This window comes from Astyanax mexicanus, chromosome 1, assembly GCF_023375975.1.
Source record: "Astyanax mexicanus isolate ESR-SI-001 chromosome 1, AstMex3_surface, whole genome shotgun sequence".
In the NCBI taxonomy this organism is placed as follows: Eukaryota; Metazoa; Chordata; class Actinopteri; order Characiformes; family Acestrorhamphidae; genus Astyanax; species Astyanax mexicanus.
The window spans coordinates 129,361,747-129,383,154 of NC_064408.1; the positions used below are offsets into that span (position 1 = coordinate 129,361,747).

The following is a 21,408-nucleotide window of genomic DNA, read 5'->3' on the forward strand; positions in this document are numbered from 1 at the left end:
GTAGTTTTTTTTATGAATAAATAAACTTTATTTGCTTTTATTATATTATTTTCCCTCTGTTTATATTTGTACATTGTTATTATTATTATTATTACTTCATTAACCTTTTCTTCATTAACCTTTTCTTCATTTAAAGCATTACAAGAACTGCCTGCTTCCTTGCTTTTACATAGTTTTCATTGTTTTTGAATAGAAACCTTTTATATTGTGTAGTATTTTTAATGAATGAAAACTTAATGCTTGCTTTTATTTGTTTTCCCCATTGTTTATTATTATTATTATTATTATTATTATATTTAATTTTATTTTGTTTAGTGTCTTTTTTCTGCTTCTTTTTGTATTTATTTTTTATTTCTGTATTTTATTTATTTATTTTTTAACATTGTTTTCCTATTTAGATTTGGTTTTGTTTCTGTAGTTTCTTAAAAAAAAAGAATGCTTGCTTTTATTACATTTAATTGTCCTCTGTTCATTTATTGTTGTTGTTTTTTAATAAAGTCGCTGCTTGAATTATTTTTCCGCTTGTTTATTGTGCATACTTTATTGCATCTTTCTGAAAATAAGCAATTTTATAGTGTTATTAAAACACAGACAAGCATGCTATTAGAAAATGTAACAGGTTACTAGCAATCAAAACAACTAGCTAAGTTAGCCGATTTTGTCAATGAATGTTTTATATTACAACACAAACCTATTGCCTACATCTCAGTCAAACCTAGAATCTCCTAGGTACTTAGTTCGCTAACCAGATATATTAATATTCAAATTCCACAAAAACGTTACATCTCAGTCAAACCTAGAATCTCCTAGGCACCCCAAACCCAAAAAGTATAAAATATATTTGTAAAGTATAAAGTTCATTAAACTATTGTTGCTTGTTATAACCGTGGTTTCGTACAATGAGCAGTCGGCCAAGTTGACTTTTATTTTGAAACATGTGAAAAAAAACTGTGGTGACGTCGTTTCCGGGACTCAGGGACGAGCTAGGTGTCGTAGAAGAGGTGGACTGACAAATGAGATCTGCGGCCTGACGCTGTTGGGATTTTTTGAGAGCAGACGTGTTGATGTAGATTTCCCTGCACTTCATTGATTAATGTGAGTAGTGTGAGTTTTAGTTCAGTTCATTTTGTTGTATAAAAGAGAAAATACATGTTAAAATAAATGTTATCATTTTAGGAATCTGTTTATTTTGTATGGGACGAGGTATACGTGGGCAGAGAAAATGATGGTAATTTTATATATTTAATTTTCAGTGTTTTTGAGGAAGTATGTATTGTGGGTTAGATTTGTGGGGGTTGAAAGCTATGTGGGCTCAGTTCCTGGCTGTTGAGTAGTGCATTCAGATGGAGGGTGAGGGTGCTTTTTGTAGTTTGTTTATTTTAATTGCTCTTTTATGTGTATTGTGGGAAGACTGAATTAATGTGAGCTTGTTGTGTATTGCAGGGTGTATGCCACTGCTTTAGGCACTCATATATATTTATTTTTGCTGAATCTGAAGCACTTATGCACTTTACCCATTCAATGTAATGCACTTTATTTTCTGACCCAACTCAGAGAGGGGTTTAGTAAAGTGGTTAAAGTATTAAGTTGCTTGCTCATGTGAAACCCAATCTGCCTCTTTTACACAAATGAGATTTTGCTGTGTTTAAGCTGTGAAATTTTGCATAATTTGCATTTGTGGTTGACCACAAGCCTTAGGAATGGGGTGAAGGGGGGGCATGTACTCACTTAACATACTGTTGGATAACTATCTTTGTCCGCGTGTTCGTTTTGATAGGAAAAAACGGAAGACGTAGAGAAATGTAAACAAAACAGAGTTTATTTAAGAAACAGGATCCTGGGGAGAAAACCATACAATAATTAAAGCATTCTAAAGCTAACCCTGGGAGGTAGTTTTCTCCTACCTCCCGAATCTGACTCCCCACTGTTATACCGAAAATGACGTGAATCTCGTTGCTATGGTGTTACTAAGGAGGGTGGTCTTTTACTGTAAGTTTCACCATTTATGGGATTTCTTAAGTTTTGCAACTGTCACTTTGTTTTTACCAAATACGGGTTCTCGTTAAGGCAGTAGTGTCTTGATGAACCTGGGTTCCATCTTACTTTTGTCAGCTAAATTCCTGCTGAAGCAGCAACAGGAAAAAATAGTGTACCTATTTCTTCTGCCAGGAAAACATCTCGTTAAGCTTACCACCCACAGGCAAGAGGACAGTGTGTTCCGGTGATGAATGTGTTGTGGACAGTTTGGATTTTGCTTAAGCTACCCCCGAGTGCAAGTGAGGATTATATGCTGAAATGACTATAATATCATGAAATGCGTGACAAGTATCTAATTACATGTGTAGTGGATTAAACAGAGGATTTCTTCATCGCTTGGACACACACACACACACTACCATCTTATTTGATTAATTAATTATTTTATTAATTAATCTAATTAAATTAATTTAATGACTGGCGCCCAATTAAAAATATTTCAACAGCTCAATTAGCACCAGGTATTAAAACCACTGAGCCCGCTACACATGCTTAGTACTGATTAACAATCAATAAATGCATAAAGTATATGATTACATTCAATGCATATATGAGTCACATATAAATGGTACACTTTTGATTATAATGCTTGCTTGTGTTAATAATCAGAGGTGAGGAATCAAGGCATAAAATTAACGTGAGTAAAAAATGTTCAAATCTGCAACAATAGAGCCACCCAAGATGGCGGCACGTTAACACGCAGGTGCTTTTGTGTTACTATTTGTCGTTTTTTCCGTTTATTTCCTGCAAATATGTGCATCGGAACACCCGTGCACATGTTCTACCACCGCCAGACCCTGCTACAGTGGAGAAATCAGCCAGAAAACACGCTACCGGACGAGGTTCTGCAGACGCTACTTGAGCTTAGCCTGCTAAGAGACCCAGGCCGCCAGGCCGTGGTGTTTCCTGACGCCGGAGCCCAGCGGAAGTGCCATCGCAAGCGGTGCGAGCGGAAGCGCGGAAAAAGAGCCGGGATCCGCGCGAGGCTAAAGGCTAGTTCTAGCCGGCTGGCTATACCATCGCTCTTTCTGGCAAACGTCTGTTCCCTTGACAATAAACTGGACTACATCCGACTCCAGCGAACAACCCAGCGTGAGTTCAGAGACTGCTGTGTTTTGGTTTTTGTGGAATGGTGGCTGAACGACAACATTCCGGACAGCGCCATTCAGCTAGCCGGGCTAACCGCGTTCAGAGCGGATAGGAGCGCGGCTCTATCCGGGAAGACCCGCGGTGGAGGCGTGTGTGTTTACATCAACACGGAATGGTGTAACAACGCTGTGACTGTCGCCAAACACTGCTCTCCGCTGGTGGAGTTCCTGATAGTCAAGTGCAGACCTTTTTATTTAGTACGGGAGTTCTCCGCCGTGCTAATAGCTGCTGTGTACATCCCACCCAGCGCTAGCATTGGTGCTAATGCTAAAGAGGCTCTGTGTGAACTCTATCGGTCTATCAGCGATCTGCAGAACAAACACCCAGACGGACTGTTTATTATCGCCGGAGATTTCAACCACGCAAATCTCAAGTCAGTGCTCCCTAAATTCCATCAACATGTGGACTTTGCAACGAGAGGAGCGAGCGCGCTGGATCTTGTTTACACAAACATCCCCAGCGCGTACCGGGCGGAGCCCCGCCCCCACCTCGCTTTCTCGGACCACATGTGTGTTTGGCTGACTCCAACATACACACCACTCATCAGACGCTCCAGACCAGTTCAGAAGCAGGTGAAAACCTGGCCGGCAGGCTCCATCTCTGCCCTTCAGGACTGTTTTGAGTGCACTGCATGGGACATGTTTAGGGAGGCTGCTACTGAAGGCGATTCTGTTGATTTGGAGGAGTATGCAGCATCAGTCACTGGCTACATCAGCAAGTGTATTGATGATGTCACTGTCTCCAAGACCATCACTGCACGCCCAAACCAGAAGCCTTGGATGACTGCTGAGGTACCTGCGCTGCTGAGGACCCGCGACTCCGCCTTCAGAGTGGGTGACAAGGTGGCCCTGAGGAAAGCGAGAGCCGACCTGTCAAGAGCCATCAGAGAGGCAAAGCGCGCACACGCCCAGAGAAGACACGACTGCCCTCTTCACTGGACCCCCTGCAGTTTGCGTATCGTCCCAATCGCTCCACGGACGATGCCATCACCACCACCCTTCATCTCTCCCTCACCCACCTGGAGAAGAAGGACACTTACGTCAGAATGCTGTTTATAGACTTCAGTTCAGCATTCAACACCATCATCCCACAGAACCTCATCAGGAAGCTAAGCTCGCTCGGCCTCAACACCCCCCTCTGCAACTGGATCCTGGACTTTCTGACGGGGAGACCCCAGTCAGTCCGGTTCGGGGGCAGCACCTCCAGCACCATCACACTGAACACTGGGGCCCCCCAGGGCAGTGTCCTGAGTCCTCTGCTGTTCACCCTGCTGACTCATGACTGTGCTGCAAAACACAGTTCTAACAGCTTTATCAAGTTCGCCGATGATACAACCGTGCTGGGTCTCATCACCAAAAGCGACGAGTCAGCATACAGAGAGGAGGTGCAGCGGCTGACAGACTGGTGTACAGTCAACAACCTTCACCTGAATGTGGACAAGACAAAGGAAATGGTTGTTGACTTCAGGAGAGCACAACACACCCACTCTCCACTCAACATCGACGGGTCCTCTGTGGAGATTGTTAAGAGCACCAAGTTTCTTGGTGTCCACTTAGCAGATAACCTCACCTGGACCCTGAACACCAGCTCTACAGCCAAGAAAGCCCAGCAGCGTCTCTACTTCCTCCGGAAGCTGAGAAAGGCCCGTCTCCCTCCACCCATCCTCACACTCTTCTATAGAGGGACCATTGAGAGCATCCTGAGCAGCTGCATCACTGCCTGGTTTGGGACCTGCACCGTCTCTGACAGCAAGACCCTCCAGCGTATTGTGAGGACAGCTGAGAGGATCATCGGCGTCTCTCTCCCCTCCATCACGGACATTTACACCACCCACAGCATCCGCAAAGCAACCAGCATTGTGAATGACCCCACCCATCCCTCACACGAACTGTTCTCCCTCCTGCCTTCGGGAAGAAGGTACCGCAGCATCCGGTCCAGCACGACCAGATTCTGCAACAGCTTCTACCCCCAAGCCATCAGACTCCTCAACTGCAGAGACTGAATTGATGGTTTTTCTGTACATGCACACACACTCTTACCCCACTTACCCCAGGAAATGGAAAGCACTAAAAACCCTACTACCTCACTGGACTCTATTGCACACTGTGTAATAGAGGTAATTACTACCTCACTGGTCCTTTTTGCACACTGCATAATTTGCACACTGTCTTGTTATTTATTATTCTTTGTCTGTATTGTGTTGTATTGTCTGTCTGCACTTTTGTACTGTTGCACTATTGTTCTGTCTACACTGTGTTTATGTGCACCATGGTCCCTGGAGGAACGTTGTTTCGTTTCACTGTGTACTCTGTATATAGCTGAAATGACAATAAAAACCACTTTGACTTTGACTAGGCAACATAATCCTACAATAACATGATATTTACAGTTGGTTTATTAAAAATGCTTTTCAGTAAAAGTCAACAACAAAAACTCCAATAACAAACAATAATTTTATTCAAAATGCATTAATTCAAAAGGCTTAAGTTAACATTTCCTGTAATGAATGAATAGCACAATGAAAGAAATTATCTCATCTAAACATCCCTCACTTAACAACAAAAGTTACCAATAACTCTCAGCTCCAAAGAACACATGATACTCAGTTACCCTCAGTAATGAAGGTAATGTTTGTTCTGTAGGCTATTGGAAAAAAAATAATTAACAAACGAACTAATTAACAATTAGCTATTGGAAAAAAATAAATGAATAAATTCTTCAAGTCCTTCTTTGTGATTTTCGGCCAGCAGTTTTGAGGGACATGAACACTGTGCACACTGTGCACAAGGCTTCCCATTTGTCTCGACCCGGTCTGAAAGCGGGGAAACTCTTTTGTAAATCGCCGGTAAACATACACTTGCGCTTCGGCATGTTGCTTGCGTACTGACAATCTACATTCTACTGTCTACATTCTAATTAAGAACAGGGCTGCCCTCACTGATGCGGCTCAGGGATTATGTCACACGCAGCACCGCGCATAGTGCCCTATAGTGCCCATAAATGTAATGGTCCAATGAAGGTAATTTAAAAACCAGAACATTTCCTCACTTAAAAAAAAAACCTGGGACGCCCGGGACAGCATGTGGAATACGGACATTTGGTCACCCTAGTTTTATTAGGACAGTTAAAGACTCACCGTAGGAAGCTTTGTGTGTTTTCTTTATTCTTGGTTCAGCCAATACATTTTAAACATAACCATCGTATAAGTTGTTTGCTTTTCTTTATTTGTATTAATTGTTTATTAATGTGAATTTCTAAATAGTGAAACTGGATAGTATTTTAATAGTAAATAGTAATTAAAGTGGATATGAAACACCTAAAATATTTAGGATAATTCGCAAGATTTTACAAGATTTAACATTTGTCAGTAAAACTGACTTAAAATAATAAGCAATCTAAATGTCATTTATTAAGCAAATGTGGCACCATCCTATCCTAGCCCTGAATGTGACATCACAAGGTTGGTTCTGGAAAATCTAGCTGACATAAACTATTGGCATACATTAGTTCCTCACTGGATAAATAAATGTATTGCCCCGATTGTTCACTTTTGTAAATTGCCTCATAAGCAGACAGCGGTTTTTCTGAGTTGGATAGCGGCACTGAAGCGCAAGAATCTTCCGGTTAGCTGCTATGCTAGGGTTTGTAGTAAGCACTTTCTTGAGGAGAGGGCTGAGAGCTGAAGTCCGAGGCTGTTCCTGATAAACTCTGGACTTTACATGCTAAATATTAGCATGTAAAGCTGGATGTTAGCTGGATGATGAATACCTGCTGTTAAACAGAGAGAATTGACATCTCCCAAACATCTCTTACATTAAAGCATCTGCTAAGTTCGCTCAGGGGTTCGCAGGGAAGATCTCTGAGCGAATGGTCCACGTTAGCCTCCTGACAGCAAATCGCCTCGGTTGCAGTCGGCATTGCAGTGCAGTGATTTTATCTGCCCCAGGTTCACCACTACGTCAAAATCTGGACACTATGTTATTAAAGAGCATTATTATGTAGCAGGTTTAAATGTAGATAACTGAAGGTAATCACAGCAGCCTTGTTACAGATCATGAGCGGAAAATACTCCTTACCCTCTGAGCTTCTTAAACTACAGCTCATGCAATTAGAACTACATTTCCCTCAAAATACACTGACTCTCATAATATTTTGACTTTAATCTTGTTATATTAAAACTTTAATCTTGCAATATTACAACTTTAATCTTAAACTGTTTTTATTTTTTTAAGGGTGAATGTAGATAAAATAATATACTACCCTGGGATTTAGACCCAAATTGCAATTTGACCTTTCTTATATTACATGCTCATGCACATGTTCACAGGGTCGTTATAAGAAATTACACAGAAATATTTGTTCTTCTTCAGGATTTTAACAGACTGATATTGTTTCTTACGTCTGACAGTCATTCTTTTGAGATGGTTTAAACTAATGAGGTAATGCCCTGGGAATTAGACCTAAAGTGCAATATTACTGTTCATTCATGTTACGTTTTGTTCCTATGGAATGATAATCAGAACAATACTTTTTACTTGTCTTTGAGAGAGCTTTATTATATTTTAAGAGTAAAAAAAATTAGAGCTTCTTTAAGCAACTTCAGAAGAGCTTTTCTCACAGGCAGTTTGAGCTGAGATTACATATGATCTGTATTTTTTCAAATAAGTCAATGGCAACTTCATTCATTAAATGTTTTCCTCCGATAAGCCGAACCTAAACCAGACAGGGAACTCTGATGACGTACCCAACGGACCAAGGACCCCCAGTTAGCAAAGCAGAAGGACACAACGTTATTTTAAAAAATATAAAATAATCACATATATTACATGATCATAAGGATTAAATAAATCATTAGCTAAACATGAGTGCCTGACTAATAAGAAATCCAAAGCTTTGATTAGTATATATGTAACCCAGCTGTTTTCTAGACATTTAATGTAAGGTTGCCCCTTAATTAAGCGCTGCCCCTTTAAGAAAACCGCAGCAGTTTTCACACACACTACACACTTTATGTCAGCTCTGTCTGCTTTACGGCAAAATCACGCAGCTCCCATAGGAATGCATAGGCAGGAGAGCACGAGGCTCAGACGATTAGGCGCGAAGGGAGAGAGAGGTCTGATAGCTGCAGCTAGCTCCAGCTGCCGTCATATTATTAACTCGTGTTTACTGATTCTCCTGCTAGGTGAGCATTGTCCGCTTATAGGGCATCCTAGTGCATAATTATGAAGAGCTTTATATGTTTTTATTTGTTTCATAAAACTAGCACTAAATGTGTTTAAAAGTTCTGCTGAAGTTCAGTTCAGTTTAAGCTTGAAACTCTTGTTTATCTGGTCTGTATTAGTGGGTTACATGGTCTCTACATGCTTTAAGCATGCAACTCAAATGTTTTGAGTAAAATATTAAGTGTATTTTAATTACTAAAAATGCCTTTTATATGCTTTAAATATAAGCATTTAGTTCCAGAAGTTTTGGTTAACACATTAAGTGTTTTATTAACTTTAAATGCTCTGTTTATGCTTTTAATAGAAGCATATAATTCAAGTGTTTTGAGTGAAATGTTAAATGTATTTTAATGACTTTATATCGCTCTTTATATGCTTTAAATATAAGCATTTAGTTAAAATGTGTTTTAAGTGAAATACTAGAGGTATTAGAGGTAAAAGTTCTAAAAGTGTATGTTTGTTTAATATGCTTATTGTAAAACAGTATTTGGGTATTTTCATTTTTATTAATGTGTACTTATAGATTGTGTTCTCTGTATAAGATTAAACTCTGCTCAGACGATTAGGCGCGAAGGGAGAGAGAGGTCTGATAGCTGCAGCTAGCTCCAGCTGCCGTCATATTATTAACTCGTGTTTACTGATTCTCCTGCTAGACTGGTGGTGTGCTCAAGCTAGTTTCCAAGCTGAGAGAGAGAGAGAGAGAGTGAGACGGAGAGTGAAGGAGAGTGAGACGGCCACATCTGCTCTAAACCTTTCATGGATCACTTAAGTAAACTGAATTGAGTTTCTATATATATATTTTTTTGGGTACCCAAATAGTTTTTTTTGCATTTTTCCTTCAATTTTTCCTCCCGGAGTACGAATTGTTCAAGGACTGTTTCAATTCCTTTTTTTTTTTGTCTACTTCACGAACATTTAAAGGAACTGTTCTCTGGAAAACAATTATATACTTTTCAAGGTTAAAGAGCTCTTCAATATTGTTCAGTGAATATATTTTTTTATTTGGGTCTAATCATATTCATACAAGGTGAATTCAGGGAAGTGTGACTGTGTACATTTTATATAAATATATGTATATATATATATATTTTTTTATTTTTATACACATATTATTTTCATAAGTGTCTCTATATATATATAAAATGTAATTGAAATATTTTACTCATTGCTGAGAGAAAGAAACGCTCCAGTCCACTAAACTCTTATTAAGTTGGACACAGGTAGTACACTGCTACCGACCCAAAAATAAATGCCCTTCACTACCAGTTATATCAGTTTCTTTTGTGGCTCATTTATTTGGCTTGGAACATTTTAAAGTTTGGTTACATAAGGGAAAAATGGCGCCCGAACAGGGACTGGAGCGTTTCTAATTTTTTTTTTTTTCCATTTTCTGAAAATCTGTCTAATTGAAAATTCAATAGCTGAGACTCATTTAAAGAGTTGGTAAAATGGAGTTATGTGAACAGTATGGGTTTGACCCAGAATGTACAGTCATCCTCAAAGGTGATATGGCAAAGGTCAATTTAGAAACAGTGCAGGAAGTGTTCGACCTACTAGACCATGTAGTCAAGATTCAACACATTGATGTACAACTCAGTACTATTTTATGCCAATTTCGAGAATGCGTAACTCCAATGCTTTTAGAAGCAGAGCATCCAGATGGTAGTGGCTCTCACTGGGAGGTAATTCAGCTAGAGGAGTACTGCCCAGACAAAATAGAGACAACTCCTAAGAGTGAAAAACTAGCCCCATTAGCTTGTGTCATTGATGATATGACAGTTAACTTTAGAGAGAAAATTGAGGAGCTAGCCACCACTTACAATGTCAGTCCTATTAACTTGAGCCAAAAAGCCATGGGCTATATGAGTGGAAGGAAAGAGCACAAAACTAGTCCTTTAACCTCAACTCCTGCCCCTCGTTGCAAACAAGATTTCCTCTCTGATGCAAACAGGGGTGTCGACAGTGATGTAAAATATCCCTCAGATGCACAAGTGCCCAATGCTGACCCCTCACTCGTCATCCCCATACCAGCTGATACTCATCGTGTCTTAGTGGAACATATAGTCAAGCATGACTCCCAGACATATGCTGCCACCCCACAAGAGCTACCAGCATTCTCTGGTAATTTCCCTAAACCCCACACTGAGGCAGATTTTAGCACATGGCAGCTTCGTGCCAAACAGAGGCTAAAAGACCTCACTCTGAACGAAAATCAGAAGCGCAGTGCGATACTTAACAGCTTACTCTCCCCAGCGTTGAATGTGGCCTTACGTGTTGGTCTTCAGGCTGCCCCAAGTGTCTATCTTCAGGAGCTGGACAACGCATATGGTAATGTCACAGGGGGCGAAGAGCTGTACATCCAGTACTTGGAAACGCACCAAAACAGTGGTGAAACAGTTAGTGAGTACCTGCGCCGTCTTCAAACCTTGCTACAAGAAGTCATAGAGAGAAATGATGTATCCAGAGGTGATGCTGACTCTCAGTTGTTAAAGCAGTTTCTGCGTGGCTGTTGGGATGACCAGTTAATATCCACTCTTCACTTGAAAGATTTACTAGCTGATCCCTCAAAGAGCATTCCCACTTTTTCTGAGATGCTACTCAGGATCAGAACTTATGAGAAAGAAAGTCATCTCAAAGAAATGAGAAGAAAAAGACATTTAGGAGTAACGTCAACCAAAGTCCATACCAAAACTCACATGACTCCTGACGAGCCCAAGGGCTCCAGCTGTGACAACTATGCGCTTGATGCCTGTACAAGAGCACAGTTAGAGGAGAGAATCAGACAGCTGGAAGCTGAGATTAAAAGAAATGCATCTGCACCAAAATTTCAGCATGCCAGAAATGATAAAGCCAATTACAAGACCTCACAAAATGCTAAAAGCCTTAAAGCTGATCCAGTTGTTTCTGCAGCAAGAGAAGCCAATGTTGGGAGATTCTGCTACAACTGTGGGGAGAATTCTCATCTACTACCTCAGTGTACAAATTCAACTAACGCTGTCCTAGTGCAAAGCAAGCTGTGTGAAAGGCATCGTAGTAGACAAAGCCACCAGCAAGCTCCCGAGCATCCTCTGCCTTTAAATATGTAAGAGCTCCTGCTGCGGAACGAGCAGGAGCTAAAATTCAAACTAGTTCCGAGAGCTACTGCATGTATGGACTGTCCCCAACTAAGGAAACATCTACTCAGATTCCTGAGGGTCTTGTTGGTGATGTTTGTGAAAGTGTTGCTTGGATAGATGGTGTGCAGTGCCACTGTTTAATAGACTCTGGCTCACAAGTAACAATTGCATGCCAGTCATTTTATTCCCAACATTTAGCCCATCGTGAACTGTACTCGATAGGCAGTGTACTAAATATTGAAGGTGCAGCTGGACAAAGAGTCCCCTATTTAGGGTACATTGAAGTAGAGTTTCGGTTCCCACAGAATGCATGTGGCACAGGTCAGCGCTTCAACACCCTAGTGCTAGTGAGTCCGGACCAGTCATATAATGAGAAATTCCCTCTGCTTGTTGGCACTAATGTTTTGCGCCAGTTAACCACGCGCTGCATAAAAGAAAGTGGAACTCAGTTTCTCAAGACCTTACCTATTCAGACCAGCTGGGCCATGGCCTATGCAGACTATCGTGAAAAGTCAAAGCCTAGTGCAGAGAGTGCTAATGTTCTGCGCATAATGCTTAGTAGTAAAGAGCCAGTCCATGTGAAACAAGGTGAAGTGAGTCTGTTGAAAGGCATGTGTCCCTGTAACTCTAATTGTGAAATGGTTCAAGCTCTTGTCAGTAGCTCAGATGAAATTCACACACCTGGAGGTCTCATAGTCTATGACCAAATAGTTGACATGAAACCTAATTCTCACGGCCAGGTTGAGTTCTTTGTGGAAAATGTCTCTCAGCACGACATTACTCTGTCTCCTAAAACTGTGATTGCATCTTGTTCACCCATTGATTGGGCTGTTCCTATTACTGCAAATACCTCAGCAAATTCTCACGAGACTTCTAAGCTACAGACTCATTCTCTGTTGATCTCTCAAACCGAGAAAACTGCTCCTGTCCATGAGCCTCTTGAGTTAGATTTTAGTAACAGCCCTCTAAGTCCACAGCTTAAACAGCAAATACAAACCAGGATCCTGAAAGAAGTTCCACAAGCCTTTTCCAGGAGTGATCTGGATGTTGGCACAGCCTCCGGTGTCCGGCATCACATAGAGCTAGAGCCACATGTGCCATTTAAAGAAAGAACAAGACGTGTCTCTCCAGCTGACTTTAATGATCTGAAAAAGCATTTGCAAGATCTTTTAGCAGCAGGCATCATTGAAGAATCAAACAGTCCGTATGCATCTCCCATTGTGCTTGTTAGAAAGAAAAGTGGAGAACTGAGAATGGTAGTAGATTACAGGAAGCTAAATAATCTCACCAAGAAAGATGCATATCCACTACCACGTATAGAGGAGACATTCACCTTACTGTCAGGCTCGAAATGGTTCAGTGTTCTGGACCTTAAAAGTGGATTTTATCAGCTCGAAGTTGAGCCCTCTGACCGACCAAAAACAGCCTTTACAACCCCGTTTGGTACATGGCAATTCCGGAGGCTACCACAAGGTCTGACGAACTCCCCAGCCACATTTCAACGCACAATGGAGAAAGTAATGGAAGGAATGAACCTTCAGGAAGTTATCACTTTTCTTGACGATCTTATCATCTTCTCCAGCACATTGGAGGAGCACGAGGAAAGGGTGATGAAAGTGCTAAAACGCATTTCTGATTTCGGCCTCAAACTATCCCCCTCCAAATGCAAATTTTTTCAAACATCTGTGAGGTACCTAGGACATGTCATTTCTGCACAGGGGATTCAGCCTGATCCCGATAAAGTTGCGGCTATTAAAACATGGCCTTGCCCACAGACAGTTCGTGAGCTCAGGTCATTTCTCGGATTCACTGGATATTATCGCCGATTTGTTCGCGATTATGCCCAAATAGTCCGACCTCTCAATGATTTATTAAAAGGAGAATATGCCTCCAGGCACAAGCGTCCTCATTATGGGCCACGAGCTAAGTCACCTTTACTGAGAGACAAATGGGCTGATAGCTGTCAGGAAGCTTTTGAATTGATCGTTGATAAACTGACCTCAGCACCCATTCTTGGCTTTGCAGACTGGCACCTCCCCTATGTGCTGCACACAGACGCGAGCACCACTGGATTAGGTGCAGTTTTGTATCAGGTTCAAGACGGTGAAACAAGGGTAGTAGCGTATGCCAGTCGAGGGCTTTCCAGAAGTGAGAGAAACTACCCAGCCCACAAATTAGAATTTCTCGCTCTTAAGTGGGCCGTGAGCGAGAAATTCCATGACTATTTGTATGGGTCTGAATTCAAGGTGCTGACAGACAACAACCCACTGACTTATGTCTTGACCAGCGCAAAGCTAGATGCCACTAGCCATAGGTGGCTTGCTGCACTGTCAATCTACAATTTTGACATACATTACAGATCTGGTCTGCGTAACGCTGATGCTGATGGACTTTCTCGGAGGCCTTGTGGACAACCATCAGAGGATGAGGAGTCGGAGGAGCTGAGAGAGAATGTATGCCGTTTGTTAAATTGTGCAAACCCATGCACTGACGACTTCAGCATTCTAGACGAAGAGGCAGTGAGTACTCTGTGCACGTATCACAGCGTTTCTCAAGAGATGTGTGAGTCTGACAAGAGTGGAGTCCCAGCAGTAGAAACTCTATTATGTGGTGAAGGAGCTGTACCCGATGATCTGGAAGATCCAGCCCTGTGGCCAGGTCAAGAAACCATTCCAGGGATGTCTATGGAAGACTGGCACCAACTGCAGAGAAAAGACCGTAACTTGGCCTACATCATTGACATTTTAGAAGGCAACACTGGCAAAGAGGATGTACATGTGAGAGAAAGGGAGCCTGAGACAGTGCTTCTGCTAAGGGAAAAGTCCAAACTAGTATTACTGGATGGAGTGTTGCATCGCAAAGTCTTTGATCAGAGTGGTGAGGCTTTCCATCAGTTGGTCTTACCAAGCAGCCACAGAGAGCAAGCATTTCATGGTGTCCACAGTGAAACAGGCCACATGGGTATAGAGAGAACAGTAGAACTTGCAAGAGCTAGATTTTACTGGCCTAAAATGGCTCAGTACATTGAAGCTAAATGTAAAGCTTGTGAGAGGTGTGTAAGGAGGAAGGCCAGAGCCCAGAAGGCAGCCAAGCTCATTAACATAAAAGTTACTGCCCCACTTGAGCTTGTTTGTATGGACTTTCTGAGCTTAGAACCTGATTCAGGAGACACTCGTAATATTTTAGTCATAACAGACTTCTTTACAAAATACTCACAAGCTTACCCTACCAAAGATCAGACTGCAAGAACCGTAGCTAAAGTGCTGTGGGAAAATTTCATTAGCCACTATGGTTTTCCCCGTAGATTGCATAGCGATCAAGGAGCTTGTTTTGAGTCTGAAGTAGTAACAGAGCTGTGTACGCTGTCTGGGATCAAGTCTCGGACCACGCCATATCATCCCAGAGGAAATCCTGTTGAGAGATTCAACAGAACTCTTCTTGATTTGTTGGGAACACTGGAGGAAAAGAAGAAAGAGGACTGGAGAAAATACGTTCGACCCCTCGTACATGCTTATAACTGCACGAGAAATGATACGACCGGTGAAGCACCTTTTCTTCTCATGTTTGGTCGGCAGCCACGCCTCCCAATAGATCTTTACTTCGGCATTAGTCCTCGAGGCCATAATCCCAAGACACACTCCCAGTATGTGCGCGAGTTGAAGAGCAGACTCAGACATGCGTATAACCTTGCATCACAAAATGCTGAGAAAAGACAGGCACTTAACAAGAGACGCTGGGATGCCAATGTGACTGCCATGCCTTTGGAAGTGGGCGACAGAGTTCTTGTTAGGAATCTTAGCCTTAGAAAGAAACACAAAATTTCTGATCGGTGGGAATCTGCTGTTCACATTGTAATCAAGCAGCCTGATGAAAACATACCAGTGTATGTGGTGAGAACAGAAGACGGAGAAGGCAGAGAACGAGTCCTTCATCGCGACTTGCTGCTCCCATGTGGGTTTTTACCTGTAGATTTGGAAGCTGTTAGAGAAAGTCAAGTGTGTGAAACACCAGCTCAAGTCCCTACAAGCTGTGAAGAAGTGATGCTTGAATCTTCACAAACTTCCGAAGTAAGAGAGGACATTGACGTACCTTGCATTCAGTCTGAAGAACTAGACAGTAGTCAGCCAGCTGAACAGACTTTATCTCCATTCCAGAGCTCTTTGAATCCAGAAGCTCCAGACTTTGCAGTCGACTCTACTGAGTTGTCTGACAGTGAAATTGTGGCAAGCCCAAGACTAGTACAAAGTAGACCACAGAGAAGACGTCAACCCCCTTCTTATCTTAGTGATTACCATGTTGGCTCTCAAGTTGGTTGCAGACAGCATAATGTTAGCTCACCTCAACTGCTCTATAGTTTCTTAATCTCTTTGCAGGAGCAGATTGCAGCATTGATACAGGCTACAGCTACTGTGCATGACGAGGACGTCATATTTTAAGCAGGGGAGGATGTAACCCAGCTGTTTTCTAGACATTTAATGTAAGGTTGCCCCTTAATTAAGCGCTGCCCCTTTAAGAAAACCGCAGCAGTTTTCACACACACTACACACTTTATGTCAGCTCTGTCTGCTTTACGGCAAAATCACGCAGCTCCCATAGGAATGCATAGGCAGGAGAGCACGAGGCTCAGACGATTAGGCGCGAAGGGAGAGAGAGGTCTGATAGCTGCAGCTAGCTCCAGCTGCCGTCATATTATTAACTCGTGTTTACTGATTCTCCTGCTAGGTGAGCATTGTCCGCTTATAGGGCATCCTAGTGCATAATTATGAAGAGCTTTATATGTTTTTATTTGTTTCATAAAACTAGCACTAAATGTGTTTAAAAGTTCTGCTGAAGTTCAGTTCAGTTTAAGCTTGAAACTCTTGTTTATCTGGTCTGTATTAGTGGGTTACATGGTCTCTACATGCTTTAAGCATGCAACTCAAATGTTTTGAGTAAAATATTAAGTGTATTTTAATTACTAAAAATGCCTTTTATATGCTTTAAATATAAGCATTTAGTTCCAGAAGTTTTGGTTAACACATTAAGTGTTTTATTAACTTTAAATGCTCTGTTTATGCTTTTAATAGAAGCATATAATTCAAGTGTTTTGAGTGAAATGTTAAATGTATTTTAATGACTTTATATCGCTCTTTATATGCTTTAAATATAAGCATTTAGTTAAAATGTGTTTTAAGTGAAATACTAGAGGTATTAGAGGTAAAAGTTCTAAAAGTGTATGTTTGTTTAATATGCTTATTGTAAAACAGTATTTGGGTATTTTCATTTTTATTAATGTGTACTTATAGATTGTGTTCTCTGTATAAGATTAAACTCTGCTCAGACGATTAGGCGCGAAGGGAGAGAGAGGTCTGATAGCTGCAGCTAGCTCCAGCTGCCGTCATATTATTAACTCGTGTTTACTGATTCTCCTGCTAGACTGGTGGTGTGCTCAAGCTAGTTTCCAAGCTGAGAGAGAGAGAGAGAGAGTGAGACGGAGAGTGAAGGAGAGTGAGACGGCCACATCTGCTCTAAACCTTTCATGGATCACTTAAGTAAACTGAATTGAGTTTCTATATATATATTTTTTTGGGTACCCAAATAGTTTTTTTTGCATTTTTCCTTCAATTTTTCCTCCCGGAGTACGAATTGTTCAAGGACTGTTTCAATTCCTTTTTTTTTTTGTCTACTTCACGAACATTTAAAGGAACTGTTCTCTGGAAAACAATTATATACTTTTCAAGGTTAAAGAGCTCTTCAATATTGTTCAGTGAATATATTTTTTTATTTGGGTCTAATCATATTCATACAAGGTGAATTCAGGGAAGTGTGACTGTGTACATTTTATATAAATATATGTATATATATATATTTTTTTTTATTTTTATACACATATTATTTTCATAAGTGTCTCTATATATATATAAAATGTAATTGAAATATTTTACTCATTGCTGAGAGAAAGAAACGCTCCAGTCCACTAAACTCTTATTAAGTTGGACACAGGTAGTACACTGCTACCGACCCAAAAATAAATGCCCTTCACTACCAGTTATATCAGTTTCTTTTGTGGCTCATTTATTTGGCTTGGAACATTTTAAAGTTTGGTTACATATACACCAACTTTAGAGCATTAGGCATTCATGCAAGAAAAACAAAAGGGAGAAGTTGCATATTAAACTTCTTCAACTGACACTCAGTAACAGGAAATAGACCATCGGCTAGGCTTCCTGTTGCTGAAACGAAGTTGTACAGGAGCGCTTTAATATTGCAAACTTGCACTGATATTGGGTTTTGTTTTTTCTTTGCTTCTTCCAGAACTGAATGCTGTCCTGTTCCAGGTCTCCTGGTCCTAGTGTCGACTTTCCAACCTGTTTGAAATGAAGCTACAGAAAAACACCCAACCAGAACATTTCACACAGAGGTTAAACTACTAGAGGAAGGAAAGAACATGGAATCCACAGAAATCTGCAATACTCAACAAACATCCTCATCTACCCCTCCCAAACAAATGCAGAAAAATACAAACAAGAAGAAAACTCACCACTGCTCAGACTGTGGAAAGAGTTTTCCTCGCCCGAGTCATCTCCAACTTCACCAGCGCATTCACACTGGAGAGAAACCGTTTCACTGCTCAGACTGCGGGAAGAGTTTTAGTCGGCAGGGTAATCTTCAACAACATCAGCGCATTCACACTGGAGAGAAACCGTATCACTGCTCAGACTGTGGGACGAGTTTTAGTTGTCAGAGAAATCTCCAACAACACCAGTACATTCACACTGGAGAGAAACCGTATCACTGCTCAGACTGTGGGAAGAGTTTTAGTTGTCAGAGAAATCTCCAACTACACCAGCGCATTCACACTGGAGAGAAACCGTATTACTGCTCAGACTGTGGGAAGAGTTTTAGTCGTCAGAGTCATCTCCAACGACACCAGCGCATTCACACTGGAGAGAAACCGTATCACTGCTCAGACTGTGGGAAGAGTTTTAGTCGTCAGAGTACTCTCCAACGACACCAGCGCATTCACACTGGAGAGAAACCGTATCACTGCTCAGACTGTGGGAAGAGTTTTAGTCGTCAGAGTCATCTCCAACAACACCAGCGCATTCACACTGGAGAGAAACCGTATCACTGCTCAGACTGTGGGAAGAGTTTTAGTTATCAGAAATATCTCAAACGACACCAGCGCATTCACACTGGACAGAAGCCGTATCACTGCTCAGACTGCGGGAAGAGTTTTAGTCAGCAGGGTAATCTCCAAACACACCAGCGCATTCACACTGGAAATAAACCGTATTATTGCTTTGAATGTGAGAAGAGCTTCCGGTATTCAAGTAATTTGAAAAAACACAAATGCTCTAAGATTAGTTACAGAAGTGGTCTGTAAAACATAAATACATATTTTCAGGAGTAACAGACATCTACAATAAACAGGTAGCCAACTGGATGAAGAGTAGAAAATCCAGTAACGTTTTGTGTTTCTATAATGTGATTGGGTACCCAAATACACGGCATTACTACTATACTATACTATCGTGATAAGCTCCATGTCCACATGTGGTAGTTTCTCCAAGTTTGAAAGTTACGCTCTTAACCAGGGGTCGGCAGATGGGCCTGCAAGCATGAAACATCTGGCTCGTGAGGTTGTTTGGACTACAATGAACGATAACGGAAAAAAAATAATATGCTTCTCTTGTGAGCTTTTGTGTACATTCCTCCCCTGTCTGCTTTAATTTCCACCCGATCTCATTTTTCTGCCAGTTCATGCTGGAAACTCCTTAAACCTTCCTGCTGATTATATTTATGGTATACTCGGATGTAATAGTGTTTAAACTAATGAATGAATAAAATACTGTTATTCTACTGCTGGTTTTCAGTGAACAGTAAACACTGTTATTGATGGTTCTCTTCATGGACAGGCTTCTTTCCATTATTTGTTCATCTGCAGTTTCTTTGAATAAATGCATATTTTTAGCTATTTTAGAGCTAAATGGAGAATATGTATGTGTTATTTTACTGACCCAGTAATGTTGGTTACTGAAATGGCTCAGGAGTTATTTCAATATGTGTGTTATAATTTGTAAAAATGCAATATACTGCTGTGAAAAGTGTGGGTTTGCTGTGCAATAAATAATAAACATTTGTATTAAAGTCTGCCATAACATTAAAACCACTGTGAGGTAATGTAAATAACTTTAATTAACCAATTACCTTTGCTCCTGTTGAGGGGTTTAAAGCTATAGTTATCTCTCATTCAAACTATTACATGCAGGTATTGACTTAAAAATATAAATATACATAACACATAATACATAACATACATAACGCCACCTTCAGAGCTCTTAAAGAGAATATTAGTGATCACAGAGCTACTTAGGCTTTATTTTAATAACACTGTTATTATCTCTCTGAATAAAATACGTAATAACTCACTATATGCTCTAGTGCAGCTGCACTCTTCCATATTATTAGTACCACTATTACCAGTTCACCTGATCCACAACTAAACTCCCACTAAACCAGACCTTCTATCAAATTAAACTACAATCAGATCAACTGAAACACATTTAATGCACATTTTAATTATTTAATTATTAATTATTTTAATTATATTAAATTATTATTTTGCTTTTTCCATATCAGCTATCTGCTGTGCTTTACCTGATAAAACTGAGTTCAGACTGAGGTTCGATTAGGAAAAGAGTTTCCCAGAGTAAGATCAATCCCTCAACTATATACTTATACAATGCACATATTACATATTTTAAACTTTACCATAAAAAACATTCTGTATTATTAACTCGCCTTTTTGTTTTGAGTTCTGGTAGTATAACAAATTATATTGGAGACATAAAATCTACATCTGGTAGATGATTAATGGAAAATGAGAATAGTGTGAATTTTACCTTTTGCATTAATCAGTAAAAATAATGTCAATATTTAATTTTACTTTACACAGTGTAGTAAAACAACAAACGTTAGAGATGAACTACATTTTATATAAAAGCATTTATAAAATTAAGCTAAAACACCATGACCATCTATCTAGTGTTACTAAACATTAGGTAACTAGTTTAGTCTGCCTGGTATCTGGGTGAGGTAATAACGGTACCAGTGTAAATAAGTAATTCTGGTTCGTTACTCTCTAGCTCACATGTGTCAAACACAAGGCCCGCGGGCCAGATGTGGCCCGCCACGTCCTTTTATGTGGCCCGCGAGAGCTTGTAAGATCTTAGTGTCTATAATAAATAGGTCAGAAGCGTTCTTTGACCAAAAACTACATTTCCCTCAATGCTTGTCGATTGTATTACCCGCGAAGTTACGCTTACTGCCACTACACGGCAGTGTAGTCAATAGGCTTGTTCGACTTAACCCGGCGCTGCGCAGTCCGATCGCCGCCTGGCTCGGTATGGTGCATGCTGGTTAGTTTTTTTGTCCGACTTGCGTCTGCGCCTTCATCACGTGACGATGACTTCCGGCGTTATAGTCCCGCGAGTGAAATCTGCCTGCAGCCGTCTGACCCAGGCGCTGCAGTTGCTTCCCACCAACTGCGGGAGCCTGGAGCCGCCCTGATGACGACAGAGCTTAATCCCCATTGGTTAGAAGATCCACCGACACCTATCACGTGTGAATCTTTTTATTTTAAAATATATATCTCCTCTAAAACCCCTTAAAAAACACAGTATTTACACTGTCATATCTAGTAGCAAGACAGTTCATTTTCATGCAGTATTCAAAAATATTTATTTTAAAATATATATCTCCTCTAAAACCCCTTAAAAAACACAGTATTTACACTGTCATATCTAGTAGCAAGACAGTTCATTTTCATGCAGTATTCAAAAATATTTATTTGTTCATAATCTGCATTTTATATCATAATAAAGCTCAACTGCTATCATTTT

At 40.7% G+C, this 21,408-nt stretch overlaps 2 protein-coding genes across 2 annotated transcripts in view; both read left to right on the forward strand.

The window, feature by feature from the left end:
- LOC111196242 (zinc finger protein 239-like) overlaps positions 1 to 21,408 on the forward strand; it is a 443,969-nt gene that overhangs the window by 11,341 nt on the left and 411,220 nt on the right. The gene's annotated exons all lie outside the window — the stretch shown is intronic.
- Positions 958 to 19,657, forward strand: LOC111196500 (gastrula zinc finger protein XlCGF7.1). Its single transcript, XM_022685852.2, has 2 exons — positions 958 to 1,095; positions 17,819 to 19,657. Exon 2 carries the CDS (start codon positions 17,952 to 17,954, stop codon positions 18,888 to 18,890), a length of 939 nt encoding a protein of 312 aa, XP_022541573.2. The 5' UTR covers positions 958 to 1,095; positions 17,819 to 17,951; the 3' UTR covers positions 18,891 to 19,657.